Source organism: Pseudophryne corroboree, chromosome 11, assembly GCF_028390025.1.
Source record: "Pseudophryne corroboree isolate aPseCor3 chromosome 11, aPseCor3.hap2, whole genome shotgun sequence".
Classification (NCBI taxonomy): Eukaryota; Metazoa; Chordata; class Amphibia; order Anura; family Myobatrachidae; genus Pseudophryne; species Pseudophryne corroboree.
In genome coordinates, this window is record NC_086454.1 from 121,270,444 (window position 1) to 121,296,519 (window position 26,076).

At 44.7% G+C, this 26,076-nt stretch overlaps 1 protein-coding gene across 2 annotated transcripts in view; it reads right to left on the bottom strand.

Moving 5' to 3' along the window:
• The window catches only part of PNPLA2 (patatin like phospholipase domain containing 2), a 50,263-nt gene extending 28,133 nt beyond the window's left edge, over positions 1 to 22,130 (bottom strand). The window contains exons 1-2 of one of the 2 annotated variants that reach the window (XM_063944773.1): positions 21,971 to 22,130; positions 21,566 to 21,767 (exon numbers count right to left, since the gene is read on the bottom strand). In XM_063944773.1, the coding sequence (XP_063800843.1) occupies positions 21,566 to 21,752 (187 nt within the window). In that variant the 5' untranslated portion in view covers positions 21,753 to 21,767; positions 21,971 to 22,130. Of the gene's footprint in view, positions 1 to 21,565; positions 21,768 to 21,963 lie in introns of both variants that reach the window. The other variant, XM_063944772.1, reaches the window with a different exon arrangement.
• Between the last annotated feature and the right edge of the window lie 3,946 nt (positions 22,131 to 26,076).

The following is a 26,076-nucleotide window of genomic DNA, read 5'->3' on the forward strand; positions in this document are numbered from 1 at the left end:
AATACGGTGCTTTCTTAGGTTGTGAGGGAATATATGGCAAAAAATTTGACTTCCCAGCCGTAGCTGTGGAAACTAGGTCCGAGAGACCGTCCCCAAACAATTCCTCACCCTTATAAGGTAAAACCTCCATGTGCTTTTTTGAGTCGGCATCACCTGTCCATTGCCGAGTCCACAGGACCCTTCTGGCAGAAATTGACATTGCATTTATTCTAGAGCCCAGTAGGCAAATGTCTCTGTGGGCATCCCTCATATATAGGACAGCGTCTTTTATATGCCCCAGGGTCAGTAATATAGTATCCTTGTCCAAGGTATCAAGTTCCTCAGACAGAGTATCTGTCCATGCTGCTACAGCACTACACATCCAGGCCGACGCAATTGCCGGCCTTAGTAGGGTACCTGAATGTGTATAAACGGACTTCAGGATGCCTTCCTGCTTTCTATCCGCAGGATCTTTTAGGGTGGCCGTATCCTGTGACGGCAGGGCTACCTTCTTAGATAAGCGTGTCAAAGCTTTGTCTACCCTAGGGGAGGATTCCCAGCGTAACCTGTCCATTGGCGGGAAAGGATACGCCATAAGTAACCGTTTGGAAATCTGCACTTTCCTATCAGGAGAATCCCAAGCTTTTTCACATAACTCATTTAACTCATGTGAAGGGGGAAAAGTTACTTCTTGCCTTTTTTCCCCAAACATATAAACCCTCTTGTCAAGGACAGGGTTTTCCTCTGAGATGTGCAATACATCCTTCATTGCTATAATCATGTAGCGGATGGCTTTAGCCATTTTAGGCTGCAACTTTGCATTATCGCCATCGACACTGGAGTCAGAATCCGTGTCGATATCCGTGTCAACAATTTGGGATAGTGGGCGCTTCTGAGACCCTGACGGCCTCTGCGCTGTAGGATCAGGCATGGGTTGGGACCCAGACTGTCCCAAGGCTTCAGCTTTATCCAACCTTTTATGCAAGGAGTTTACATTATCATTTAACACCTTCCACATATCCATCCAATCAGGTGTCGGCGGAGACACCACATTCATTTGCACCTGCTCTGCTTCCACATAGCCTTCCTCGTCAAACATGTCGACACAAGCGTACCGACACACCACACACACAGGGGATGCTCTATTTGAGGACAGAACCCCCAGAAGGCCTTTTGGAGAGACAGAGAGAGAGTATGCCAGCACACACCCCAGCGCTATATGACCCAGGAATTACACAGTAACTTAGTGTTTACCCAGTAGCTGCTGTATATACTGATATTGCGCTAAATTTATGTGCCCCCCCTCTCTTTTTACCCTCTTTCTACCGTGAATCTGCAGGGGAGAGCCTGGGGAGCTTCCCCTCAGCGGAGCTGTGGAGAGAAAATTACGCTGGTGAGTGCTGAGGAAGAAGCCCCGCCCCCTCAACGGCGGGCTTCTGTCCTGCGATTTTGTGTAAAATAATGGCGGGGGCTCATGCATATATACAGTGCCCAACTGTATATATGCTCTTTTCTGCCAAGAGGTACTTAATTGCTGCCCAGGGCGCCTCCCCTGCGCCCTGCACCCTACAGTGACCGGAGTGTGCGGGTTTAATGTGGGAGCAATGGCGCACAGCTGCAGTGCTGTGCGCTACCTCATATAAAGACAGGAGTCTTCTGCCGCCGCTTTCGAAGTCTTCTTGCTTCTTACGCCGGCTTCTAGCTTCTGGCTCTGCGAGGGGGACGGCGGCGCGGCTCCGGGATCGGACGACCAAGGGTGAGTTCCTGTGTTCGATCCCTCTGGAGCTAATGGTGTCCAGTAGCCTAAGAAGCACGACCTATCCACAGTGAGTAGGTCTGCTTCTCTCCCCTCAGTCCCACGTAGCAGAGAGTCTGTTGCCAGCAGATCTCTCTGAAAATAAAAAATCCTAACAATATACATTCTTATTAGCAAGCTCAGGAGAGCTCACTAAAGTGCACCCAGCTCGTCCGGGCACAGATTTTAACTGAGGTCTGGAGGAGGGACATAGAGGGAGGAGCCAGTGCACACCAGTATTCCTAATTCTTTCTTAAAGTGCCCTGTCTCCTGTGGAGCCCGTCTATTCCCCATGGTCCTTACGGAGTCGCCAGCATCCACTAGGACGTTAGAGAAATACATTTACAGTTAACCTGACACTCCACTCTAGGGGCAATGTCATAGGGTGTGAGAATCAGAAAGTGAGAGATTTTGAGAGAGTTTTCTGGATTTTTTTAAAGCAGCAATCATTTACACAGCAAAACACACACACACACACACACACACACACACACACACACACACACACACACACACACACACACACACACACACACACACACACACACACACACACACACACAAAAGTGTTCCTTAAAAGTGTGAATGTACTCTTCAAAGAAAAAGAGACATGAAAAATAAGAGGTGCCTAACTTGCCAGACTCCTGGATTTGGTGTGAGAGAGGAAAATGCCTATGGGTATTTTTAAAAGGAGAATAAAAATGAAATGAGGTAGCCAGACAGAGACAGGAGGTAACCAGACAGAGACAGGATATGAAGGCTTTGCGACCTGTCTATTCTCCTAGGTTTTCAAGGAGTTTCCTACACTGGGTGGGATTCAAGTGTTTGAAAAGTCGGTTGGGTGTCAGTTTTTTCCTGTCCATTAGATAGGAAAAAACAGACTCCCAACTGACTTTTCAAACAATTGAATACCCCCCATTGACTTTATCTTCCAGATATCTGGATAGGCAAAGCATTCTGCAGATTACACTAGTGTCCCGTTTAAGAGACTTTGTGGTCATGTTAGTTATTCAGGACAAAGGGAACAAAAACATTGGAGATCAGTAACCAGTGCCTCAATATCAAAGATTGGCTCTCAACCATGCATGTTACGGAGAGAGCTTTAAATGACACTGACACTTTGGCCTATATTCCTGCAGCTCCAGAGAGACCAGGCTGGAGGGAGGGAATGGAAGACAGTACTTTTTGTAGTGAAAGGAAACAATTGATTTGGTTGCTACTAGAGATGAGCGCCTGAAATTTTTCGGGTTTTGTGTTTTGGTTTTGGGTTCGGTTCCGCGGCCGTGTTTTGGGTTCGAACGCGTTTTGGCAAAACCTCACCGAATTTTTTTTGTCGGATTCGGGTGTGTTTTGGATTCGGGTGTTTTTTTCAAAAAACACTAAAAAACAGCTTAAATCATAGAATTTGGGGGTCATTTTGATCCCAAAGTATTATTAACCTCAAAAACCATAATTTACACTCATTTTCAGTCTATTCTGAATACCTCACACCTCACAATATTATTTTTAGTCCTAAAATTTGCACCGAGGTCGCTGTGTGAGTAAGATAAGCGACCCTAGTGGCCGACACAAACACCGGGCCCATCTAGGAGTGGCACTGCAGTGTCACGCAGGATGTCCCTTCCAAAAAACCCTCCCCAAACAGCACATGACGCAAAGAAAAAAAGAGGCGCAATGAGGTAGCTGTGTGAGTAAGATTAGCGACCCTAGTGGCCGACACAAACACCGGGCCCATCTAGGAGTGGCACTGCAGTGTCACGCAGGATGGCCCTTCCAAAAAACCCTCCCCAAACAGCACATGACGCAAAGAAAAAAAGAGGCGCAATGAGGTAGCTGACTGTGTGAGTAAGATTAGCGACCCTAGTGGCCGACACAAACACCGGGCACATCTAGGAGTGGCACTGCAGTGTCACGCAGGATGTCCCTTCCAAAAAACCCTCCCCAAACAGCACATGACGCAAAGAAAAAAAGAGGCGCAATGAGGTAGCTGTGTGAGTAAGATTAGCGACCCTAGTGGCCGACACAAACACCGGGCCCATCTAGGAGTGGCACTGCAGTGTCACGCAGGGTGTCCCTTCCAAAAAACCCACCCCAATCAGCACATGATGCAAAGAAAAAGAAAAGAAAAAAGGAGGTGCAAGATGGAATTATCCTTGGGCCCTCCCACCCACCCTTATGTTGTATAAACAAAACAGGACATGCACACTTTAACCAACCCATCATTTCAGTGACAGGGTCTGCCACACGACTGTGACTGATATGACGGGTTGGTTTGGACCCCCCCCAAAAAAGAAGCAATTAATCTCTCCTTGCACAAACTGGCTCTACAGAGGCAAGATGTCCACCTCATCTTCACCCTCCGATATATCACCGTGTACATCCCCCTCCTCACAGATTATCAATTCGTCCCCACTGGAATCCACCATCTCAGCTCCCTGTGTACTTTGTGGAGGCAATTGCTGCTGGTCAATGTCTCCGCGGAGGAATTGATTATAATTCATTTTAATGAACATCATCTTCTCCACATTTTCTGGATGTAACCTCGTACGCCGATTGCTGACAAGGTGAGCGGCGGCACTAAACACTCTTTCGGAGTACACACTTGTGGGAGGGCAACTTAGGTAGAATAAAGCCAGTTTGTGCAAGGGCCTCCAAATTGCCTCTTTTTCCTGCCAGTATAAGTACGGACTGTGTGACGTGCCTACTTGGATGCGGTCACTCATATAATCCTCCACCATTCTATCAATGTTGAGAGAATCATATGCAGTGACAGTAGACGACATGTCCGTAATCGTTGTCAGGTCCTTCAGTCCGGACCAGATGTCAGCATCAGCAGTCGCTCCAGACTGCCCTGCATCACCGCCAGCGGGTGGGCTCGGAATTCTGAGCCTTTTCCTCGCACCCCCAGTTGCGGGAGAATGTGAAGGAGGAGATGTTGACAGGTCGCGTTCCGCTTGACTTGACAATTTTGTCACCAGCAGGTCTTTCAACCCCAGCAGACCTGTGTCTGCCGGAAAGAGAGATCCAAGGTAGGCTTTAAATCTAGGATCGAGCACGGTGGCCAAAATGTAGTGCTCTGATTTCAACAGATTGACCACCCGTGAATCCTTGTTAAGCGAATTAAGGGCTGCATCCACAAGTCCCACATGCCTAGCGGAATCGCTCCGTGTTAGCTCCTCCTTCAATGCCTCCAGCTTCTTCTGCAAAAGCCTGATGAGGGGAATGACCTGACTCAGGCTGGCAGTGTCTGAACTGACTTCACGTGTGGCAAGTTCAAAGGGCATCAGAACCTTGCACAACGTTGAAATCATTCTCCACTGCACTTGAGACAGGTGCATTCCACCTACTATATCGTGCTCAATTGTATAGGCTTGAATGGCCTTTTGCTGCTCCTCCAACCTCTGAAGCATATAGAGGGTTGAATTCCACCTCGTTACCACTTCTTGCTTCAGATGATGGCAGGGCAGGTTCAGTAGTTTTTGGTGGTGCTCCAGTTTTCTGTACGTGGTGCCTGTACGCCGAAAGTGTCCCGCAATTCTTCTGGCCACCGACAGCATCTCTTGCACGGCCCTGTCGTTTTTTAAAAAATTCTGCACCACCAAATTCAAGGTATGTGCAAAACATGGGACGTGCTGGAATTGGCCCAGATTTAATGCACACACAATATTGCTGGCGTTGTCCGATGCCACAAATCCACAGGAGAGTCCAATTGGGGTAAGCCATTCCGCGATGATCTTCCTCAGTTGCCGTAAGAGGTTTTCAGCTGTGTGCGTATTCTGGAAAGCGGTGATACAAAGCGTAGCCTGCCTAGGAAAGAGTTGGCGTTTGCGAGATGCTGCTACTGGTGCCGCCGCTGCTGTTCTTGCGGCGGGAGTCCATACATCTACCCAGTGGGCTGTCACAGTCATATAGTCCTGACCCTGCCCTGCTCCACTTGTCCACATGTCCGTGGTTAAGTGGACATTGGGTACAGCTGCATTTTTTAGGACACTGGTGACTCTTTTTCTGAGGTCTGTGTACATTTTCGGTATCGCCTGCCTAGAGAAATGGAACCTAGATGGTATTTGGTACCGGGGACACAGTACCTCCAACAAGTCTCTAGTTGGCTCTGCAGTAATGATGGATACCGGAACCACGTTTCTCACCACCCAGGATGCCAAGGCCTCAGTTATCCGCTTTGCAGTAGGATGACTGCTGTGATATTTCATCTTCCTCGCAAAGGACTGTTGAACAGTCAATTGCTTACTGGAAGTAGTACAAGTGGGCTTACGACTTCCCCTCTGGGATGACCATCGACTCCCAGCGGCAACAACAGCAGCGCCAGCAGCAGTAGGCGTTACACGCAAGGATGCATCGGAGGAATCCCAGGCAGGAGAGGACTCGTCAGACTTGCCAGTGACATGGCCTGCAGGACTATTGGCATTCCTGGGGAAGGAGGAAATTGACACTGAGGGAGTTGGTGGGGTGGTTTGCGTGAGCTTGGTTACAAGAGGAAGGGATTTACTGGTCAGTGGACTGCTTCCGCTGTCACCCAAAGTTTTTGAACTTGTCACTGACTTATTATGAATGCGCTGCAGGTGACGTATAAGGGAGGATGTTCCGAGGTGGTTAACGTCCTTACCCCTACTTATTACAGCTTGACAAAGGGAACACACGGCTTGACACCTGTTGTCCGCATTTGTGGTGAAATACCTCCACACCGAAGAGCTGATTTTTTTGGTATTTTCACCTGGCATGTCAACGGCCATATTCCTCCCACGGACAACAGGTGTCTCCCCGGGTGCCTGACTTAAACAAACCACCTCACCATCAGAATCCTCCTGGTCAATTTCCTCCCCAGCGCCAGCAACACCCATATCCTCCTCATCCTGGTGTACTTCAACACTGACATCTTCAATCTGACTATCAGGAACTGGACTGCGGGTGCTCCTTCCAGCACTTGCAGGGGGCATGCAAATAGTGGAAGGCGCATGCTCTTCACGTCCAGTGTTGGGAAGGTCAGGCATCGCAAACGACACAATTGGACTCTCCTTGTGGATTTGGGATTTCAAAGAACGCACAGTTCTTTGCGGTGCTTTTGCCAGCTTGAGTCTTTTCAGTTTTCTAGCGAGAGGCTGAGTGCTTCCATCCTCATGTGAAGCTGAACCACTAGCCATGAACATAGGCCAGGGCCTCAGCCGTTCCTTGCCACTCCGTGTGGTAAATGGCATATTGGCAAGTTTACGCTTCTCCTCCGACAATTTTATTTTAGGTTTTGGAGTCCTTTTTTTTCTGATATTTGGTGTTTTGGATTTGACATGCTCTGTACTATGACATTGGGCATCGGCCTTGGCAGACGACGTTGCTGGCATTTCATCGTCTCGGCCATGACTAGTGGCAGCAGCTTCAGCACGAGGTGGAAGTGGATCTTGATCTTTCCCTAATTTTGGAACCTCAACTTTTTTGTTCTCCATATTTTATAGGCAGAACTAAAAGGCACCTCAGGTAAACAATGGAGATGGATGGATTGGATACTAGTATACAATTATGGACGGACTGCCACGGTTAGGTGGTATAAAAAAACCACGGTTAGGTGGTATATATTATAATAATAATACAATTATGGATGGACGGACTGCCTGCCGACTGCCGACACAGAGGTAGCCACAGCCGTGAACTACCGCACTGTACACTGGTTGATAAAGAGATAGTAGTATACTCGTAACAATTAGGATGACACTATGACGGTATAAAGAATGAAAAAAAAACCACGGTTAGGTGGTAGGTATATAATAATAAATAATACAATTCTGGTCGGACGGACTGCCTGCCGTGTGCCGACACAGAGGTAGCCACAGCCGTGAACTACCGCACTGTACACTGGTTGATAAAGAGATAGTAGTATACTCGTAACAATTAGGATGACACTATGACGGTATAAAGAATGAAAAAAAAAACCACGGTTAGGTGGTAGGTATATAATAATAAATAATACAATTCTGGTCGGACGGACTGCCTGCCGTGTGCCGACACAGAGGTAGCCACAGCCGTGAACTACCGCACTGTACACTGGTTGATAAAGAGATAGTAGTATACTCGTAACAATTAGGATGACACTATGACGGTATAAAGAATGAAAAAAAAAACCACGGTTAGGTGGTAGGTATATAATAATAAATAATACAATTCTGGTCGGACGGACTGCCTGCCGTGTGCCGACACAGAGGTAGCCACAGCCGTGAACTACCGCACTGTACACTGGTTGATAAAGAGATAGTAGTATACTCGTAACAATTAGGATGACACTATGACGGTATAAAGAATGAAAAAAAAACCACGGTTAGGTGGTAGGTATATAATAATAAATAATACAATTCTGGTCGGACGGACTGCCTGCCGTGTGCCGACACAGAGGTAGCCACAGCCGTGAACTACCGCACTGTACACTGGTTGATAAAGAGATAGTAGTATACTCGTAACAATTAGGATGACACTATGACGGTATAAAGAATGAAAAAAAAACCACGGTTAGGTGGTAGGTATATAATAATAAATAATACAATTCTGGTCGGACGGACTGCCTGCCGTGTGCCGACACAGAGGTAGCCACAGCCGTGAACTACCGCACTGTACTGTGTCTGCTGCTAATATAGACTGGTTGATATTTAAAGAGATATTAGTAGTATACAACAATACTATACTGGTGGTCAGGCACTGGTCACCACTCCTGCAGCAAAAGTGTGCACTGTTAATTAATATAATTGTACTCCTGGCTCCTGCTAACAACCTGCAGTGCTCCCCAGTCTCCCCCACAATTAATTATAAGCTTTTAATTTATACATTGATGACTGTGCAGCACACTGGGCTGAGCTGAGTGCACACAAACTGAGTCACACTGTGTGACTGACTGTGCTGTGTATCGTTTTTTTTTTCAGGCAGAGAACGGATATAGCAGAGAGAAGTGAACGGATATATTATATTAAATAAAAGTTAACTAGCAACTGCACTGGTCACTGACTGTGGTAAACTAACTCTGTCTGCGACTCTGCACAATCTCTCTCTCTCTATCTAATCTATCTCTATTCTAATGGAGAGGACGCCAGACACGTCCTCTCCCTATCAATCTCAATGCACGAGTGAAAATGGCGGCGACGCGCGGCTCCTTATATAGAATCCGAGTCTCGCGATAGAATCCGAGCCTCGCGAGAATCCGACAGCGTCATGATGACGTTCGGGCGCGCTCGGGTTAACCGAGCAAGGCGGGAAGATCCGAGTCGCTCGGACCCGTGAAAAAAAACATGAAGTTCGGGCGGGTTCGGATTCCGAGGAACCGAACCCGCTCATCTCTAGTTGCTACGAGTTACCACCGGGGCACTGCTAAAATATTAATTATTGATAATGCAGGCTATATTGTGTATTTCTACGTTTTTTTACATCACTGCGAATATTAAATGTATTTGTATGCTTGTTCTGTTATTTCAGCTTGTGCACAATATAGTAAATTACATTGTTATATATTGTGCACAACATAGTATATGACTGTGGTCCTAATTCAGACCTTATCGCAGCAGCAAAATTGTTCTCTAATGAGCAAAATCATGTGCACTGCAGGTGGGGCAGATATAACGGTACCCGTTTGGCAGGTCGACCCTACTTAGGTTGACAGTCACTAGGTCGACCACTATTAGTCGACACTGACATGGTCGCAAGTGAAAATGGTCGACACATAAAAAGGTCGACATTGCTTTTTAAAAAAAATTTTTTTTTTTACTTTTTCATACTTTACCATCCACGCGGACTAAGATTGGGAATAGTAACCTGTGCAGAGCGCAGCAGCGGTAGTGGAGCGAGACACCTTGCCCACAACATGGCGAGTGAAGCTAGCCATGCAAGGGGACGCGGTACAATAACTGGGGTTCCTGGTCATGTTCCGGAAAAAATGACATTGTCGGGGGTGTTGTCAAGAACAATATGGTAGACCACGGGAAGCGAATATGGCGACCACGGGTTCTATTTTCACTTGTGGACTTCCACGAGTGGGAAAAGACCCTGTTGGTCGGCATGCCCACCGTCCGGATTGTGAGGGGGCGGCATATTGGGGAAAGTTATGTGACAGTCAGTCTTTTGACCGCCGGTCACATGACTACATTCCATCTGTAGATATATCGTCCATTGGCTGTGCTGCAGGGCTAACGCGATATTATTCACAGACAAATCATTGGTACACACTTGCCGACGCACCCACGATATATCGGGCATCCATTTGAACGACCAATATATCACAGTGTGTACCCAGTTTTAGTTACTAAACCACTTTTCTCCTATAATTATGATGCACCAACATATTACATATTGCTGTACACAGAGGGACTTGTATTCCACACAATGGGCGGTATCCTATTAGCCCTGATGCCGTTTCGGCTGATCTAAACGGGCAGATATCGCAATTATCCATTTTGATCGGCCAAAATTGGACCCACGATCGCACAAAAACAAATGGGATAGGGAAAAAGTCTGAGGCATCTGAAGCATAATCCACGATAAGTGCCAGCATCGGCGGGAAAGGAACGGCATTGGGGCTAATAGGATATCCACCAGTGATCCTTTTAGCAGTGGTAAAGTACCGCTGACAATAGGATAGCACCCAATGAGAGAAATCAGATGGTAAAGATTGTCCCTGCCCAAGTAAGCTTACAATCTAAGACTATACAGAACGATTCATACCACAGGTAGCAGAATTACAATTGTTGCTGGGGAAGGGCAAATTGCGGGTAGTTACTGCAAGGCAGAAGGATTATCAGTCATCATTAACGGTAAAGCAGTTTAGGGACAGTGCAGACATGAAGCACTCATTGTAGAAAGCTTAGCATTCAGCTGCTGGCAGGCAGACTGTACTGCAGTAGTTATGGTAACATAACAGAATCTATTGTTTTCCTTGCGGCTTGCTGCTCATGAGTAAAATAGAGCACAGAGTTCATATTTAGTCTGGTTTATACACTGCGATGAATCGCCAACTTGTGGCCCCGGGCACTACTTTATGCTGTATGTTAATAGTGTACTGGATGATAGGTCAATGGTCAATAGGTTGACTCATATGGTTGACATGCATTAGGTCGACAGGTACAATTGGTTGACATGCCAAAGGTCTCAACACACATACGGTTAACAAAAGTTTTAGCTTTTTTCCCCTCCATCATTCCCCTGTGGACTATGATTGGGAATAGCAACTTTGCCCGATGCGTGGCAAGCGAAGCGGTACACTTATTGGGATCACATGTGGTGTAACATAGAAAATAAAAAAATAAAAAAATACTACAACTAGTGTTGACCTTTACTGTGTCAACATTTTCACTGCCTACCTTTCACATGTTGACATATTGACCCTGTCGACTTATTTCATGTCAACTATATGCAGTCGACCTATTGATCTAATTCTGGACAACCCAATGACCCACACCCTGTTACTGTTTAGCATGAAAGTTTTGCAAGATTTTGACATCTTGCGTAATTGCATAGGGTGTAGAATGTGTTGCCGGCGGTCGGGCTCCCGGCGACCAGCATACCGGTGCCGGAATCCCGACCGCCGGTATACCAACAGCTGGGGGAGCGCAAATGAGCCCCTTGCGGGCTCACTGCGCTCGCCACGCTGCGGGCACGGTGGCACGCTACGCGCATTACGCTATCTATTCTCCCTCCAGGGGGGTCGTGGACCCCCAAGAGGTAGAAGAACTGTCGGTATGCTGGCGGTCTGGATTCCGGTGTCTGTATGCTGGTCGGAGCCCCGACCGCCGGCAAAGTGAATACCACCCATGCTTATACATGTATGAAACCAGTCTTTAGTTATATATGATCAGGTTTTATACATTGCAAACCAAGCAAATAATTAGTGCTCTTGCCTGTACTTGCAGCTTTATATCCTTGAAATGTCCCTGCAGGCATTTCTGTACAGAGTGGCCCTGTACCCAGCAGAAAATACATTGGCATGTGGTTTACCTGGCAAATCAGCCACATGTCCTGGGATGGATACTGTTTATGAGAGCAGCTTGTGCTTTATGAAATGCTGACAGGAACTGACATTTGGGTACAGCTCCAGTGGAGGAAGAACGCAGACGTCTGATGTAAGACATATTTGGAAAATACTCGGCTGGGGCAGAAGGGCTTGTGATTATGAACTGAGGAATGACTGACGAGCACTTGTAGATGAGAGCCAAGTCAAGTGGGGTATCTGGTAACGCCTACATTTGTGCCTCCACATTTCCTTATGTGTGTTTGTTTATATGTGATTTTTGGTTTAAGTCACGTAAAATATTTTCAGCAATTGACACTAATTATACCAATACCGATTTGTTGTCAACGTTACAGCAAATGGCATTAAATAGCCTTTTTAATAGCTGTATGTTCCAGTAATAAAAATGTTGGATATTTTATGGCTGTATTAATGCGATTTGAGGATGTAATCAACAGCATTGTAGTATTGCGCACGGGATCCGGTGTGTGTGTGTGTGGCGGGGGGGTTGGGCTGCGGGGTGAGAGTTAGGGTTAGACTCCGTGAAAGGGATGGGGGGGGGGGGGGAGTTTAGGCTCAGGCTGTAGGGGGGGGGGGGGGGGTGTTGGGCTTAGGCAACTCTGGGGAGGGTTAGGCTGTAGGAAGGGGGGGGGGTTAGGTTTAAGCACCACAAGGGAGGGTTAGGGTTAGGCTGGGGGGGGGGGGGGGGAGGTTGGGTTTAGGCTGTGGAAAGGGAGTGCTACGGTTAGGGGGCATTGGAGGCTGGTAAGTATACTTACCTAGCACCTGTCGGGATTCTCACCATCAGGATGCTGTGGTCGGTCTTTTGATCGCTGGCATATCATACCCAACCCATTGCTCACATCGAATCCAAAGAAGTTTTCTATGATTTTGCCTACATTTCAAATACAGGAGGTGCCTCAAGCTCCACTTTGGAGTACATTTAAAAGGTGAAAGGTTAGTTATTCTAATAAATATTCTGTAAACAATGTATCCTAGCTTCTGCCAGTGGCTTTTAAACTTTAGTAAGTGTTCCAACAGTTTAAAGAAACTAAATGAAAGAGAACAAATAATAATGAATGGGTGGGTAGGGTTTGAGTAAAGAAAGGAAGTGCGCTATCTTGGAATAATCCTTGACTCCTCTCTCTCCTTTAAACCACACATTCAGCACCTCTCACAAACCTGACATTTTAACCCCATACACACAAGACGAGAAAGTTAAAGATATCGCCCAGAAGGCCCATTCTGAACAACATATTTTACCATCTCATCTAGTGTGTACCGTCTCCCTCGTCTGAACAGTCAAGCCGAGGGAGGACCTTGTTAATGCAGCATGGTCCCCGCTCCCCCCATGCCGGCATCGGCAAGTGTGTATGCGCTTACCGATGCCGACACCCCGCCGGATCCCTGCCGCAGCCAATATCGCTGGTTACACGCATCGGCTAGTGTGTACATGGCTTTAATCTCAAAAATATTTCCAGGATCAGACCCTTTCTCACCCAGGATGCCACTAAGACTTATCCTCTTACTGGTCATCTCCAGAGGGCTTAGGATGAAAGACCCACTTCTTCACCAAACCCAACCGTCTTTCATCCTAAGCCCTCTGTCCCACGCTCATTGTCTACCTCATCTGTGTCACCCCTGTCAGTCTGCCTGCCCCTCCCCTTAAGAATGTAAGCTCTCACAAGCAGGACCCTCTTCCCTCATGTGGTTTTCTTTCTCCTACTTAAACTATTTTCTACTCCATACTCCCTTTGACGCAATCAAATCCCTTGGTTTTCAGCCACCCTGATACTTATTTCATGTTAATATACCCTGTACTTGTCCTATAATGTCTTGAGCTTTAAGTCGCTATTTTCTTGTTTTGCTCATTTGTTTATGTACTCTGTAATTGGGCGCTGCAGATCCCTTGTGGTGCCATATAAAAGATAATAATAATAATAATAATAATAATAATAATAATTTTAAAAAAAAATAATAATAATGGCACAGGGAATCCAAACACATTGGTATATAATTAATTGACTCAAATCAAATGTTCGTTACTTTCTGTGGTATAGTAAAAACATAAAACTACAACTAATTTAAACATAAAAGCAACTGAATGAGTCAACAAGCTTAAAGACTTGCATTATGTCAACACAGTACAGGTTTTGCTGCAGCTCAGACTACTTCAGGCTGCAAACACAAGATGGGGAGGAAAGCAGAGAGGTTACATGAGTTTACTGACCGACATTAACCTTGCTCCTCACAGATAAGGTAACAGCCGTATAATAAAACTGCAGGTCTTTTACATATTGGTGAGTGTGGGTAAGCTTTCATTTAAAATTGTGTTGGTTCTCTCTCTCTCCTGACCATTATAAGCCCTTCCAGAAAATAACTAGTGAGATACAATCAAAAGATTTATCAGAGCAATAAAGACATAACCAAACGAGATAAGATGTGGTTTAACAACATACAGAAATACAAATCCAGGTATGTACACCTAAAGAAAGGGCTCTCAAAACACAATTTAATGCAGACAAGACATTTTCACATGGAGTTAACATGTTCTCTAATCTTTGTTTCCTAATGCATATGTGTATTTGATAACACTACATATATAATCAATGCAACACTTTATTTTACCACATATCCCCACTTTTGAAACTTTACTCCCGACGGATGCTGCGAAGAAGCATAAAAAAATAAATAAATAAAAAAGGAGGTGGCTGTAACTCAATGATTATATAAAGTGGGAGCGGGACATGGCATATCAATATGCTAATTTCAGCATCACTCCCCAATGCAAATTCATGAAACTGGGTGTGGCTAGCCTAGAACACGTGATTTGAGTTCTATCAAGCAGGCGCAAGTTCCCTTCTGGGAGATTAGCCTGGTATCCTGAAAGTACAGGAGGTGCCACCCTAATACGCGAGCCTGCCGGATATTATGGGAGAGTAAGCAACTATGTGTTATATAAATGAGAGGATTAAAGTGCACCTATAACCTTTTACGCTGTGGAGGCTGTTCATTATAATGTATTGTCCCTCTTGCCTCAGTGGCTTCACTACTTCTTAGTGAATTCATAGGCAGAGTGACAGTTTAGTGCAAACTGACTGCTTAGGCGGTGTTTATAATTATATGTATTAATGTGTGCCAAAGTTCAGCCAAACAGCAACTGATTAGAAGAAACATATTGCATGCATTAACGTTCCACTTTATTTACTTCCTCTATTTGAAACCAAACTGAGAAAAATTGTGTTTGTGCAACACCTGGGTCAGCGTCACCTTCACACGCCATGCAGAGCAACGCGGGGCATCCATAAGCTGCACTGTAGAGGATAACTAAACCAAACTTATTAGTAGAGAGCAAGGAATAATCAGAAAGTATCTACTTATAAGCACTAGTTACACATTGTACCGGCCCACTTTTCAACATATACGTTATAGTCTTCTACAGTATTACATTATGACCTATACAGGGATTTCATATTTTAAAGAGATAAAAACTATACTCTCAGATCACACAATGTTTCTTTAATACATCATTGTTGCACATGGTGTAATTTTGGGTACCATAGAAATAAAGCATATATGCTCATTTTGGTTGGTTTGTTATCCAGTTAGATATTACAAACCAGAGGCCTTAAAACATTTATATGGGTCAGTTGTGTCAAAAGCAGTTTTACCTTCCAGTATTTGGGAACAAACCAAAGTACTAAAGGAAACTGATAAAAATACAGGAAGAACATACAAACTCCACACTGATAAAGCCCCAAGTTGAAAATAAACCCATTTCTCAAGTAAATTTAACAACTGTTATGCCACCAACTGATTCCAACAAGTCTACATGGTATTGATCTGCCTTTTAGGATTGGTAACATCCTGCTATGGAATATCCAATACTCAGATTATCAGCTCTTCTCATACTTTGTTTTCATGTCTGCACTTTTTTTGTTTCCTATGTTGTATGTTCCTGTTTCATATACTGCCTTTTCCCCACTGTGCGGCGATGTGGAGCAATGTGGTGCCTTACGAATCAACAGTAATAATAATGAAGGACTGTATAATGTAAAGCATCTGAACCTCTGCTTATTTAGGTTATCTCTAGCTACGCCTGTCACCTGGCTTCTAAGCAGCGTCTAGGAACAGCCAGGTGTTCGGTTACAAGCAGGTGACAGCAACGATCTGTGCCTGAACCACCTGCTCTCTTCTGATGTACCCAACATCCACCCTGCCAAGGCATAAGCACAATTTAGCAAATATAATCTATTGTCAAAAGCATCATGTATTAGCGTATTTGGTGCCAGCAGGTTATATACATTTTGGAATAATTATTAAATGGAAAACAAAAACATAATACAATTTTAAAGTGGATGTAATGTTATTCATATACTGTATGTACTTTAGAACACAATTGATCAGAGACTGTCGATCTGTAAATTAGTACAAAGTCTGCAAACTGGTGTCCTCAATTGCTTGGTTATGTCACGCAGCAATATACAGTGGCAAACAAGATAATACAGTGATAAGGAGCAGTACATAAACTGTTAAAATGTTTCATCACCTAGTACACTGAAAAATAACATGTTGTTCAGTATTGGTCTTATTACCTAACTCACTCCAGCAACCTTTAGCCAGAAGAAAACTTTAAGCTCTTGAAATTCTTAAATAATAAATGTAAATTATATTATGCTACCACAGTGGAGATGTATGAAGCCTTGGAGAAAGATAAAGTGGAGAAGTCGTCCAAAACAAACAACCAGCATCTGTCATTTATCTAGCTCAGTCTTTGAAATGACAAGTAGCAGCTGATTGGTTGCTTTAGGCAACTACTCCATTTTATCTATCTCCAAGGCTTGATACATCTTTCCTCCAATGTGCTCAATTTAGGTCTTCTAAGATCTGTAATAACACCACAGATCTTTACGTTTCCGAGAGGCAAGCCTGACCTGGCAGCCATTTTGCTACATGATAGATAGATAAAAAAAAAAAAAAAAAAAAGAGAGAGAGAGAGAGGAAGGAAAAAAAAAAAAAAAGACCATTGAAAAACCTAATGGAACAACGGGCAATTAGGCAATTAGTTTTCTGATGCAGATCCCTTAAAGGGTATTTTTTGTACAACTGATTAATGCTGTGTGACAGCATATCTGCAAGCTGTTCCAGGTTATGATATTGCAATTCATTAAATTGCCAGCTCTCTCATGAGTAGGTCTCTTCCAGGTTATTCTGGGACAGAAGGACAATCTACTGACTGCAGTTGTATTTTCAGAGCATTGGCTCAAAGGTCCTACATTTCACCTTTACAATTTTATTTTTATACAGCAGGGGATTTTTGCTGTCTGATTACAGCCTCAGTCTCATTCAGATGTCCATTGTTTTTTCAGTCAAACTATTTTTTTTTTCTCCTAAATTTTCCCTGAAGATAGTTGTCGCCACACAATATCTCTACCATTTTCCCATGCCTACTAATCATGATTTCAGTTATCTAATGTAAATGAACTCTGAGGTGATTTCCCAATGCAATTATTTCTTTCTGCAGCTCAAGTTTTGTGCTCAGATCTCCAGTCAAAGCAGTCATTATTACACTGCAGTGGATTCCAAGAGCAAATTACTTTATACACTATAAGGTAAACTTTTATAGAACCAGCAAATAAAGATTGAGGGTGGGATTAGTATCGCAAAGGACAACTCTCCCGATAAGAGCTGTCCTTTGCAATGTATATGACCCGGGAGTCCATCTGCGCATGTGCAGACCAGTGGCAGCCGCGGGGGATTCTGGGAGTGTTCCGTGACGGAACCCTCTCCACAATGCATTGCGGAAGAAGCCCCATAGGCTTCTATAGGCCTGCGCAGTGGAGACCTGGCGGACGGAGGTAAGTACATCTGAAAATGCTATAGTACACCGCACCCTATTAGAGGAATACTATACATATACACAGAGGCAAGCATTGGCGCTCAAGGACTGAACAAAACTCTTAATAACATGTAAATGTATCTATATGTGATGGGGGGCATTTATCAAAGTATGGAGAGAGATAAAGTGGAAAGAAATAAAGCACTTACCAATCAGCTCCTAACTGTCATTTTTCAAACACAGCCTGTAACATGAGTTAGAAGCTGATTTTTTAGTGCTTTATCTATTTCCAAGCTTTGATGAATATTACTCGTTTGTAACTGAAATAAAATTCTGACCTACAACCATTCAGATAGCTGTTACCAATACCAGAGAGTATACAGACCACTCAGCACACATCTCTGGGGAAATCTCCCCGTCAGTACGACCCTTAACAGCTAACCAAACAATTGTATCAGGAAAGCAGCAGTGTAGCCTAGTTTATAGAATTGCCATTTTTTCTTTACTTTTCTATATACTCAATATAGCTTTTGAATTAGGTAATGGGCAATCAAGAGTTGCAATCCCTTAAGTATCACAACTAATGTTATTCATAGGTTACTACAGTGGCTCTCAAACTGTGTGCTATGGCACCCTGGGGTGCCCCAGCGCACTTGGAGGGGTGCCTTGGATTGGTGGTCCAAGACCAATTCAAATTATTTATGGTCAATGTAATAGGCAAAACCAGTGCTGGTGGCTGCCAATCACAACATATGTGGACAAACACAGGCAAATCCTGTCTCTCACCCCACAACTGAGCCTAAGAATGACATATAAACACAATTTACTTGATTTAATATTGCTTTCTAAATTTCTCAATAAGAAACCTTTAGCCTACGGGTGCCGTGAAAACAATTCTGATACTCGAGGGCTCCGTGATTCAAAAAGGTTTGGAAACCACTGGGTTTCTAGACAGATTCCACCTTTATGCTAAAAGTCAGGTTTAGAATAAAAGAAACAGATACTCAGCCACATCGCATAATAGAACAGCAAACATTGACACAGACAAAAATAATCATACATTTGTGATTCAGGCTACATTATAAATCAGTAAGCAGCACTAACAGTGGGACTGAGTAGACAGAAATATGCTGTCTCTCATATGCATGCTACGCATGTAGTCTGTATATAGATCTGCTTTGTCATCATACTCTAAGGTCACTAGCTTATGTTTTGTCTGTGATACAAACACAGACTATAGTAAATTAGTGAATATACATATTTAAAGGATTATTATGTTACTAGCGCACCAGACGCAATGCATTGTGGTGATAGGAGAACTATAACGCTAAATTAAGTTTGTGCATAGAGTGAAGGATTTTTATGTTCCTGCATTTTATTGTATAACATTACTATTTTAATAGCAAACAGGCTGCAAACTGTTTTAATGGGTGGTCTTCAGTATGCAGACTGACGGGATCCCGGCGCACAGTATACCGGCGCCGGGATCCCGACAGCCGGCATACCGACACTTATTCTCCCTCGTGGGGGTCCACAACCCCCTGGAGGGAGAATAAAATAGCGTGGCGAGTGCAGCGAGCCCGCAAGGGGCTCATTTGCGCTCGCCACACTGTCAGTAAGCCGGCGGTCGGGCTCCCGGCGCCTGTATGCTGGTCGCCGGGAGCCCGACCGTCGGCATATCGTAGTGAACCCGTTTTAATACCTGCAATGCCCCATGAAACATTGAGATCAGCATAGTTCTAAACTACTTAACCCTTTATGACCCCTTGACCATTTAAATCCGGGGTGGGGAACCTTTGGCCCTCCAGCTGTTGTTGAACTACACATACCAGCATGCTTTGCTACCGTTTTGCTATTAGGCCATGCTAAAACTGTTGCAGGGCATGCTGGGATATGTATTTAACAACAGCTGGAGGGCCGAAGGTTCTCCATACCTGATTTAAATGGACATTAATAAAAATGTATTGCATAGACTGTATTGTGAGGATAGTTGCCATTCAAATCCCAAAGTCCATACAAATGTACAAAAATACTGTGAGCATTTTCCGGCAGATGGCAGCACACGCGTGTAACGGTTGCTGCGTGTTTGAAAGATGGCTTTACCCAGAAAGAATGCCACAAGGGGAGTGTCCCACTTTACAAGTAAAACGACGTCCGTTATCAATTGAATTTTGGCAAAATCGTTATGCAAACAGTAATTGGAGATGCTAGAATATCAAAATATCGAATTGGAACGAATCTAAATATTTTGGTGTACGAGCTACAACGCTGGCAAATCGTTGTCCATTAGGATGGACATTGGGTCTAAATGATCAAACCACATTTTTGGGGGTTACTTAGGGCCTCATTCGTCTACTTTCTCAGTGTCATCACCGGGACACACTGGAAACATGCAATGGGTCAGAAAATAAGTTTGTTACTAATTAACCTTTTATCACAGAAGTATCTCTTCAGACATACCCAAAGTTAAAGGGGGTAGTCACGGAGCGATCATGCTTAAATCTAAGCAATCTAGTCATATTGCTTAGATTTTAAGCAGCGATCGCTCCGTGACTACCCCCCTTAACTTTGTGTGTGTAGCCCTGACAGCGATAGCAGGTCGCTCACTTCACCTGCTGGGTGAAATGAAGCCCCCCCCCGTCAGCACACATCTCTCCCGCATCGCCCGGTGAGTACTGGCCTTTACTTTAATAGAAATTATCTGCATCTAGTACTTATCTGTACATATATCTTCATGCTGGCTTGCTGCTGGATATGTGATATGACTACATTAATATAATATGTACCCCTGTTTATTTTCATTTATGTATTGAAATATGATCTATAAGCTGGTTTTTGTTATGTTTTTTTTTCTTCCTTCAATTTATCAGGAAACAAATCATAAGCAGCATGTGATATTTAATTAAGTGAGTAAACAGAAACATGTATTATGTGTAACATATGTATCATCTCTGTCATTTGTTGAATCACTACATCATGATACACACAAAACAAAGGGTTCCTGCTCTACATTATAAATAACAAACATATTACAATGGAATATAAAGAGAGGGGGGGGGGGGGGAGAGACAGGCATACAGAGGGAAAGATAGGGGGTGAGAGAGAAAATTGAAGAGGGAAAATAATCACGGGGACATTTACGAAGTAGTGGTAAGAGCAGAGAAGTGAGCCAGTGGAGAAGTGCCCATGGCAAACAATCAGCACTGAAGTAACATCTATAATTTGCATACTATAAAATTATACAGAGCAGCTGATTGGTTGATGGGGCAACGTCTCCACTGGCTCACTTCTCCGCTCTTATCACTGCTTAGTGAATGTCCCCCTATGAGACAGAGGAGTGGAGCATAAATGGAGTAAGGAAAGGAGAGGAGAGACACAGACAAATAAACAGTTGGGTCAGAAATAGAGAGGCATACAGATAGACCGAAGGAGAGAGGCAGAGAGGGCAGAAGTGGAGAGAGATACACCTGCGCTGAAAAAAGGACCATGGCCTTGCAGGAAGGGGTGTGACAACCCTGCATCTATTCACCTGCTGCTCCACATAGTGCTCCTCCAAATTCCCCCACCCACAGGATATTGTGGCCCGTGGGTAGGGCGGTGCATGAAACTGGAACTGTCCAGCCCAAAGCGGGACGGTTGGGGGGTATATTTCAATAACTGCTAGATAAATTACAGAAACTGATTGGTAGCTTTGGCCAACTTCTGCACTTTATCTCTCCCCACGGCTTGATGCATCTCTGAGAGAGAGAGAGAGAGAGAGAGAGAGAGAGAGAGAGAAGGGGGCAGAAATGGAGAGAAAGATTGACAGTGGGGGCAGAAATAAGGAGATAGGAGGGAAAGGAGAGAAAAGGGGAGAGAAGAAAGGGAGAAAGAAAAGGGGACAGAGAGAGGGGGGGAGAGGGAGATGGGAGGGAGAGAGAGGTGATAGAGGGGAAGAAAGAGCCGCAGTGCTGCCAGTCACACTCACCCAGGCAGGCACCGCTGACTAGAGCTGTGGCAGTGAGGGCACCGGCAGAAGCCCCGTAGATGTTTCTGGCATTCTCCACCAGGAAGGGTGCGTGTTCCTTCAGGCAGCTGGCCACCCCGATATGGTATATTCCCAGGAAGCCGCAGCCAGCAAAGGAGATGTTCCAGGAAGAGTCCAGGGGAAACATGTCCGAGACTCCGTGCTGCGGGAGAAGAGGCCACATGTCACTCACACTGCCCGGTCACCCATCACACAGCGCTGCTGCTGCCCTCATCACCCCCGGGCTCACCCTGGCACAGTAACCCTCTCCCACCCACTCCCATCAGCTAAGGAGCCCTGTATAGAGCCATGCCGCCTGGCTGCTGCCCGCTCCCTCTGGCCGCCGTAGTCATGTATACCTGCTACCTGTAGGCGCTCAGTGTCACTCAGCCAGCAGCGTCTAATGCCTCTTATTCCGTCCCGGCCAATATAACCTTATTCTCCTTCCAATTCCTGGTATTTTATTATGGGCGGCCCCACACCCGGCCTCCCATCGTCACACAACGCCGCAGCCAATCCGCCAGTGCAGCACGCGGCGGTGTCACACGCGATAAACAGCCCGTGCACCAATAGCGGCCCGCGCCCGGGAAACACCCAGATATGTGGGCGGGGCTAAGGCCGGGGCTCCTGGTGACAGCAGCAGCGCCGCACTTCTCTGTGTGATGCGCCCCGTGGGGAGGGCGCAGTTCTTGTGACTCCTGCCCTACACAGATAGGCCGCTTCCCCAGCACTGTACACAGGACAGCGGCGCCTCCAATGACAGCTCACGTACAGTCTTTGTTATGTTCTCTCTTTCCAGGACGCACATGGAACGAGATGTGACTCTCGCTCTGTTTCTTCCTGGTAAAAGACTTTATAAACAATACATAGTTACATACGTAAATAATAATCATAATAATAACAAATGTTGTTTAGGGCGGCAGTGGCAAACGCAGGATTTCTTGAAGGGGGTTTCCAAATGCAGTTCACAGTCTCTCGCTCTGAGGAACATTGGAGCATGTGCAGGAGTCTGGGAGAGCAGTAGAAGAACCTAGTAAGGACCCTGGACATTAATGTAAACACTGGTTACTGTATGGAATACAGTATTAATATTTAACACTGTAGATGGTCTCTAGTTTAGGCTGTATCAAACATTTAATAAGATTTTAAACCTACCGGTAAATCTATTTCTCCTAGTTGGTAGAAGATGCTGGGGACTCCGTAATGACCATGGGGTATAGACGGGCTCCGCAGGAGATAGGGCACCTAAAAAGAACTTTGACTATGGGTGTGCACTGGCTCCTCCCTCTATGCCCCTCCTCCAGACCTCAGACAACTGTGCCCAGAGCAGATGGACAATACAAGGCAGGATTTAGCAATCCAAGGGCAAGATTCATACCAGCCCACACCAATCATACCATGTAACCTGGATCATACATAACCAGTTAACCATATGAACAACAACAGTAACGGTCCAAAACCGATTTCAACTGTAACATAACCCTTATGTAAGCAACAACTATATACAAGTCTTGAGGAGTTTCCGCACTGGGACGGGCGCCCAGCATCCTCTACGGACTAGGAGAAATAGATTTACCCGTAGGTTTAAAATCTTATTTTCTCTTACGTCCTAGAGGATGCTGGGGACTCCGTAAGGACCATGGGGTTTATACCAAAGCATCCAATCGGGCGGGAGAGTGCGTATGACTCTGCAGCACCGACTGAGCAAACGCTAGGTCCTAATCAGCCAGGGTATCAAACTTGTAGAATTTAGCAAAAGTGTTTGACCCAGACCAAGTCGCCGCTCGGCAAAGTTGTAATGCCGATACGCCTCGGGCAGCCGCCCAAGAAGAGCCCACCTTCCTAGTGGAATGGGCCTTAACCGAATTTGGTACCGGCAATCCAGCCGTAGAGTGAGCCTGCTGAATCGTATTACAGATCCAGCGAGCAATAGTCTGCTTCGAAGCAGGTGCGCCAATCTTATTGGCCGCATACAGGACAAACAGGGCCTCTGTTTTCCTAATTCTAGCCGTCCTGGCTACATAAATCTTTTTTTTTTAAATCACTTTTTATTGAAGCATTGTACAAAAGTAACATTCAGTATCCAAAGGGAAAATACAGATATTGTATTCAAAAGTGAAAAGAAATAAATTCAAAAAGTGAGCAATATCACTAGTCTTGTACACGTGTAGCTGTCAAATATACAATACAAGTATACTGAGTCAGAAACACAGTAATACAATAGATACAATATCGTAAAGAATTAAAACCAAAAAAGAAAATATAGGTAGTCTCTCCCCCGCCTCCCCCCCCCTCCCCCATCAAATCAATCAACCTTCACTTAGAAGGAGGGCGTGTCTAGAATTATAGGTGGGTCATTATCTACAAGACGTTGTAGATACCAAGTAGTATGTTTTAAACTAGAATATATTTGACCTCTCATTTCAACGGACAGTGTAGCGATATATGTTTCCCACATATCAAAAAACGTTCCCACTTTTTTCTCCTTTTCCAAGGAGACTTCCACCCAGTCCATTCGGAATAGATTAAAGAGTTTTGATTTAAAAAGTGACATAGATGGCGAGGCAGTGGAAATCCACTCATGAAGGATTGTTTTTTTTGCTGCAGCGCTGATAGCTATTAGTAAGCGTTTACAGCCTGTAGTAACCTTCATTCCGGAAGGAATTATACCAAATACCGCCCAAGCCGCAGTGAAGGGTACATAGTTGACTAAGTAGGATTCAGCATATCCCTTAATTTTAAGCTAATATCCACGAACTATAGGGCATGACCATAGACAGTGAAATAGGTCTGCCTGGTCCATTCCACATCTATAACAGCAGTGGGAAGTAGATCTGCCCATCAAAAAGCATCAATGAGGAGATAAGTAAGCTCTATGTAGGAGGTTTAGGACATTTCCCTATATACGGTGGAGGTAAGCAACAATGCAGGAGATCTCAAAGGCTTTCAATAGATCCCGAACAGTAAGTTCAGGAAACCTCTCGAGCCACTGAACCATACCACTTTCAGTAGACTCATGGCTCAAATCTTTCTTAAAACATCTATAGTAAAATGAAATTGCCTTTTTCGTGATTGGTGGATCAGATAGCAAAGAATCAATCTGGTTATTCCAGTCTTTCGCTGAAAGGGATCGGATTACCTGATCAATATAATGTTTTATCTGCAGGAAGGCCAGAGGGTAACCCCCGATTGAAGCATATTTCTCCCAGGCCTCATCGAAAGTTAATGCTCTACGATTAGCTCTGTCTATCAGACAGCCTATATTTTGTACTCCCCCCATGCGCCAAATATTGAATGGATATGAAGCTCTACCCTGTTGAAAATTTGGATTGTTAAGTAAAGGCAAAAACAAGGAGACATGTGACTGAATACCCGCTAGGTGTCTAACAATATACCAAATTTTTCTCGTGTTCCATAGCAGGGGATTGTCCTTTATCTGATCTGAAATCTCGTGATCTTGGAGGTGGAGAAACGAAAGTAAATCGCCATTCTCCAGGAAGCCTCGTTCTAAAGAGGTGTTAGCATAAACTTCACTATCATGTGTCCAGTCGGAAAGGTATCGGAACATTGCGGCCCTACTATACAATTGTATATCTGGAAATCCCATCCCTCCATTTAACTTATCTTGTTGTAATTTTAATAAACTTATTTTGTGTCTTTTCTTTTTCCAAATAAATTGTCTAAAAAGCCTGTTCAGAGTCTGTATATCTTTTATAGTAATAAATAGGGGAAGGGCCTGTATTAAATACATAATTCTAGGGAAGGTGACAATCTTAATTAGAGAAGCCCTACCTTAATAAGATAAGGGTAAGTCTTTCCAACTCTCCAACTCATCTGAAACTGTCTTGAAGGCCGGTTTATTATTTAATAAATATAAATTTGCCAGACGGCGAGGTATATGTATTCCCAAGTAAGTGAAATCATCCCTAGCCCACGGCAGTTCCATCTGCGCAAGAGCACGTGGGAAAGCATGACGGGGGCCAAGATATAATGCGGTAGATTTAGCCTTGTTTACCATAAATCCAGAAATTTCCCCAAATATGTCTAGCATCTCAAAAATACGTGTTAAAGAGTCTTCAGGGTTGGCGATGTACAGTAAAATGTCGTCGGCGAATGCCGTTAATTTGATGGACCTAGTACCAATGCAAATACCCTGGAATACCCTATCCGCTTCCAATTTGCGAATAAGGGGGTCGATGGCTATATTAAAAAGTAGGGGGGACAGGGGACATCCCTGTCTAGTTCCCCTGTGCATCTCAATGGGGGCACTTACGAATCCATTAATAAGATTAGTTTTGGGAGAAGTATATAAGTACCTGACAAAATTAATAAAAAAAGGGTTGAATCCTCTCATACGAAGGACTGCAAACAAGTGAGGCCAGAGCACCGTATCGAAGGCCCGCGAGGTATCAAGACTCAACAGAGTATTATGATGTGGGTGGGAGTGTGAGGACGCGGCAACTGCTGCTATG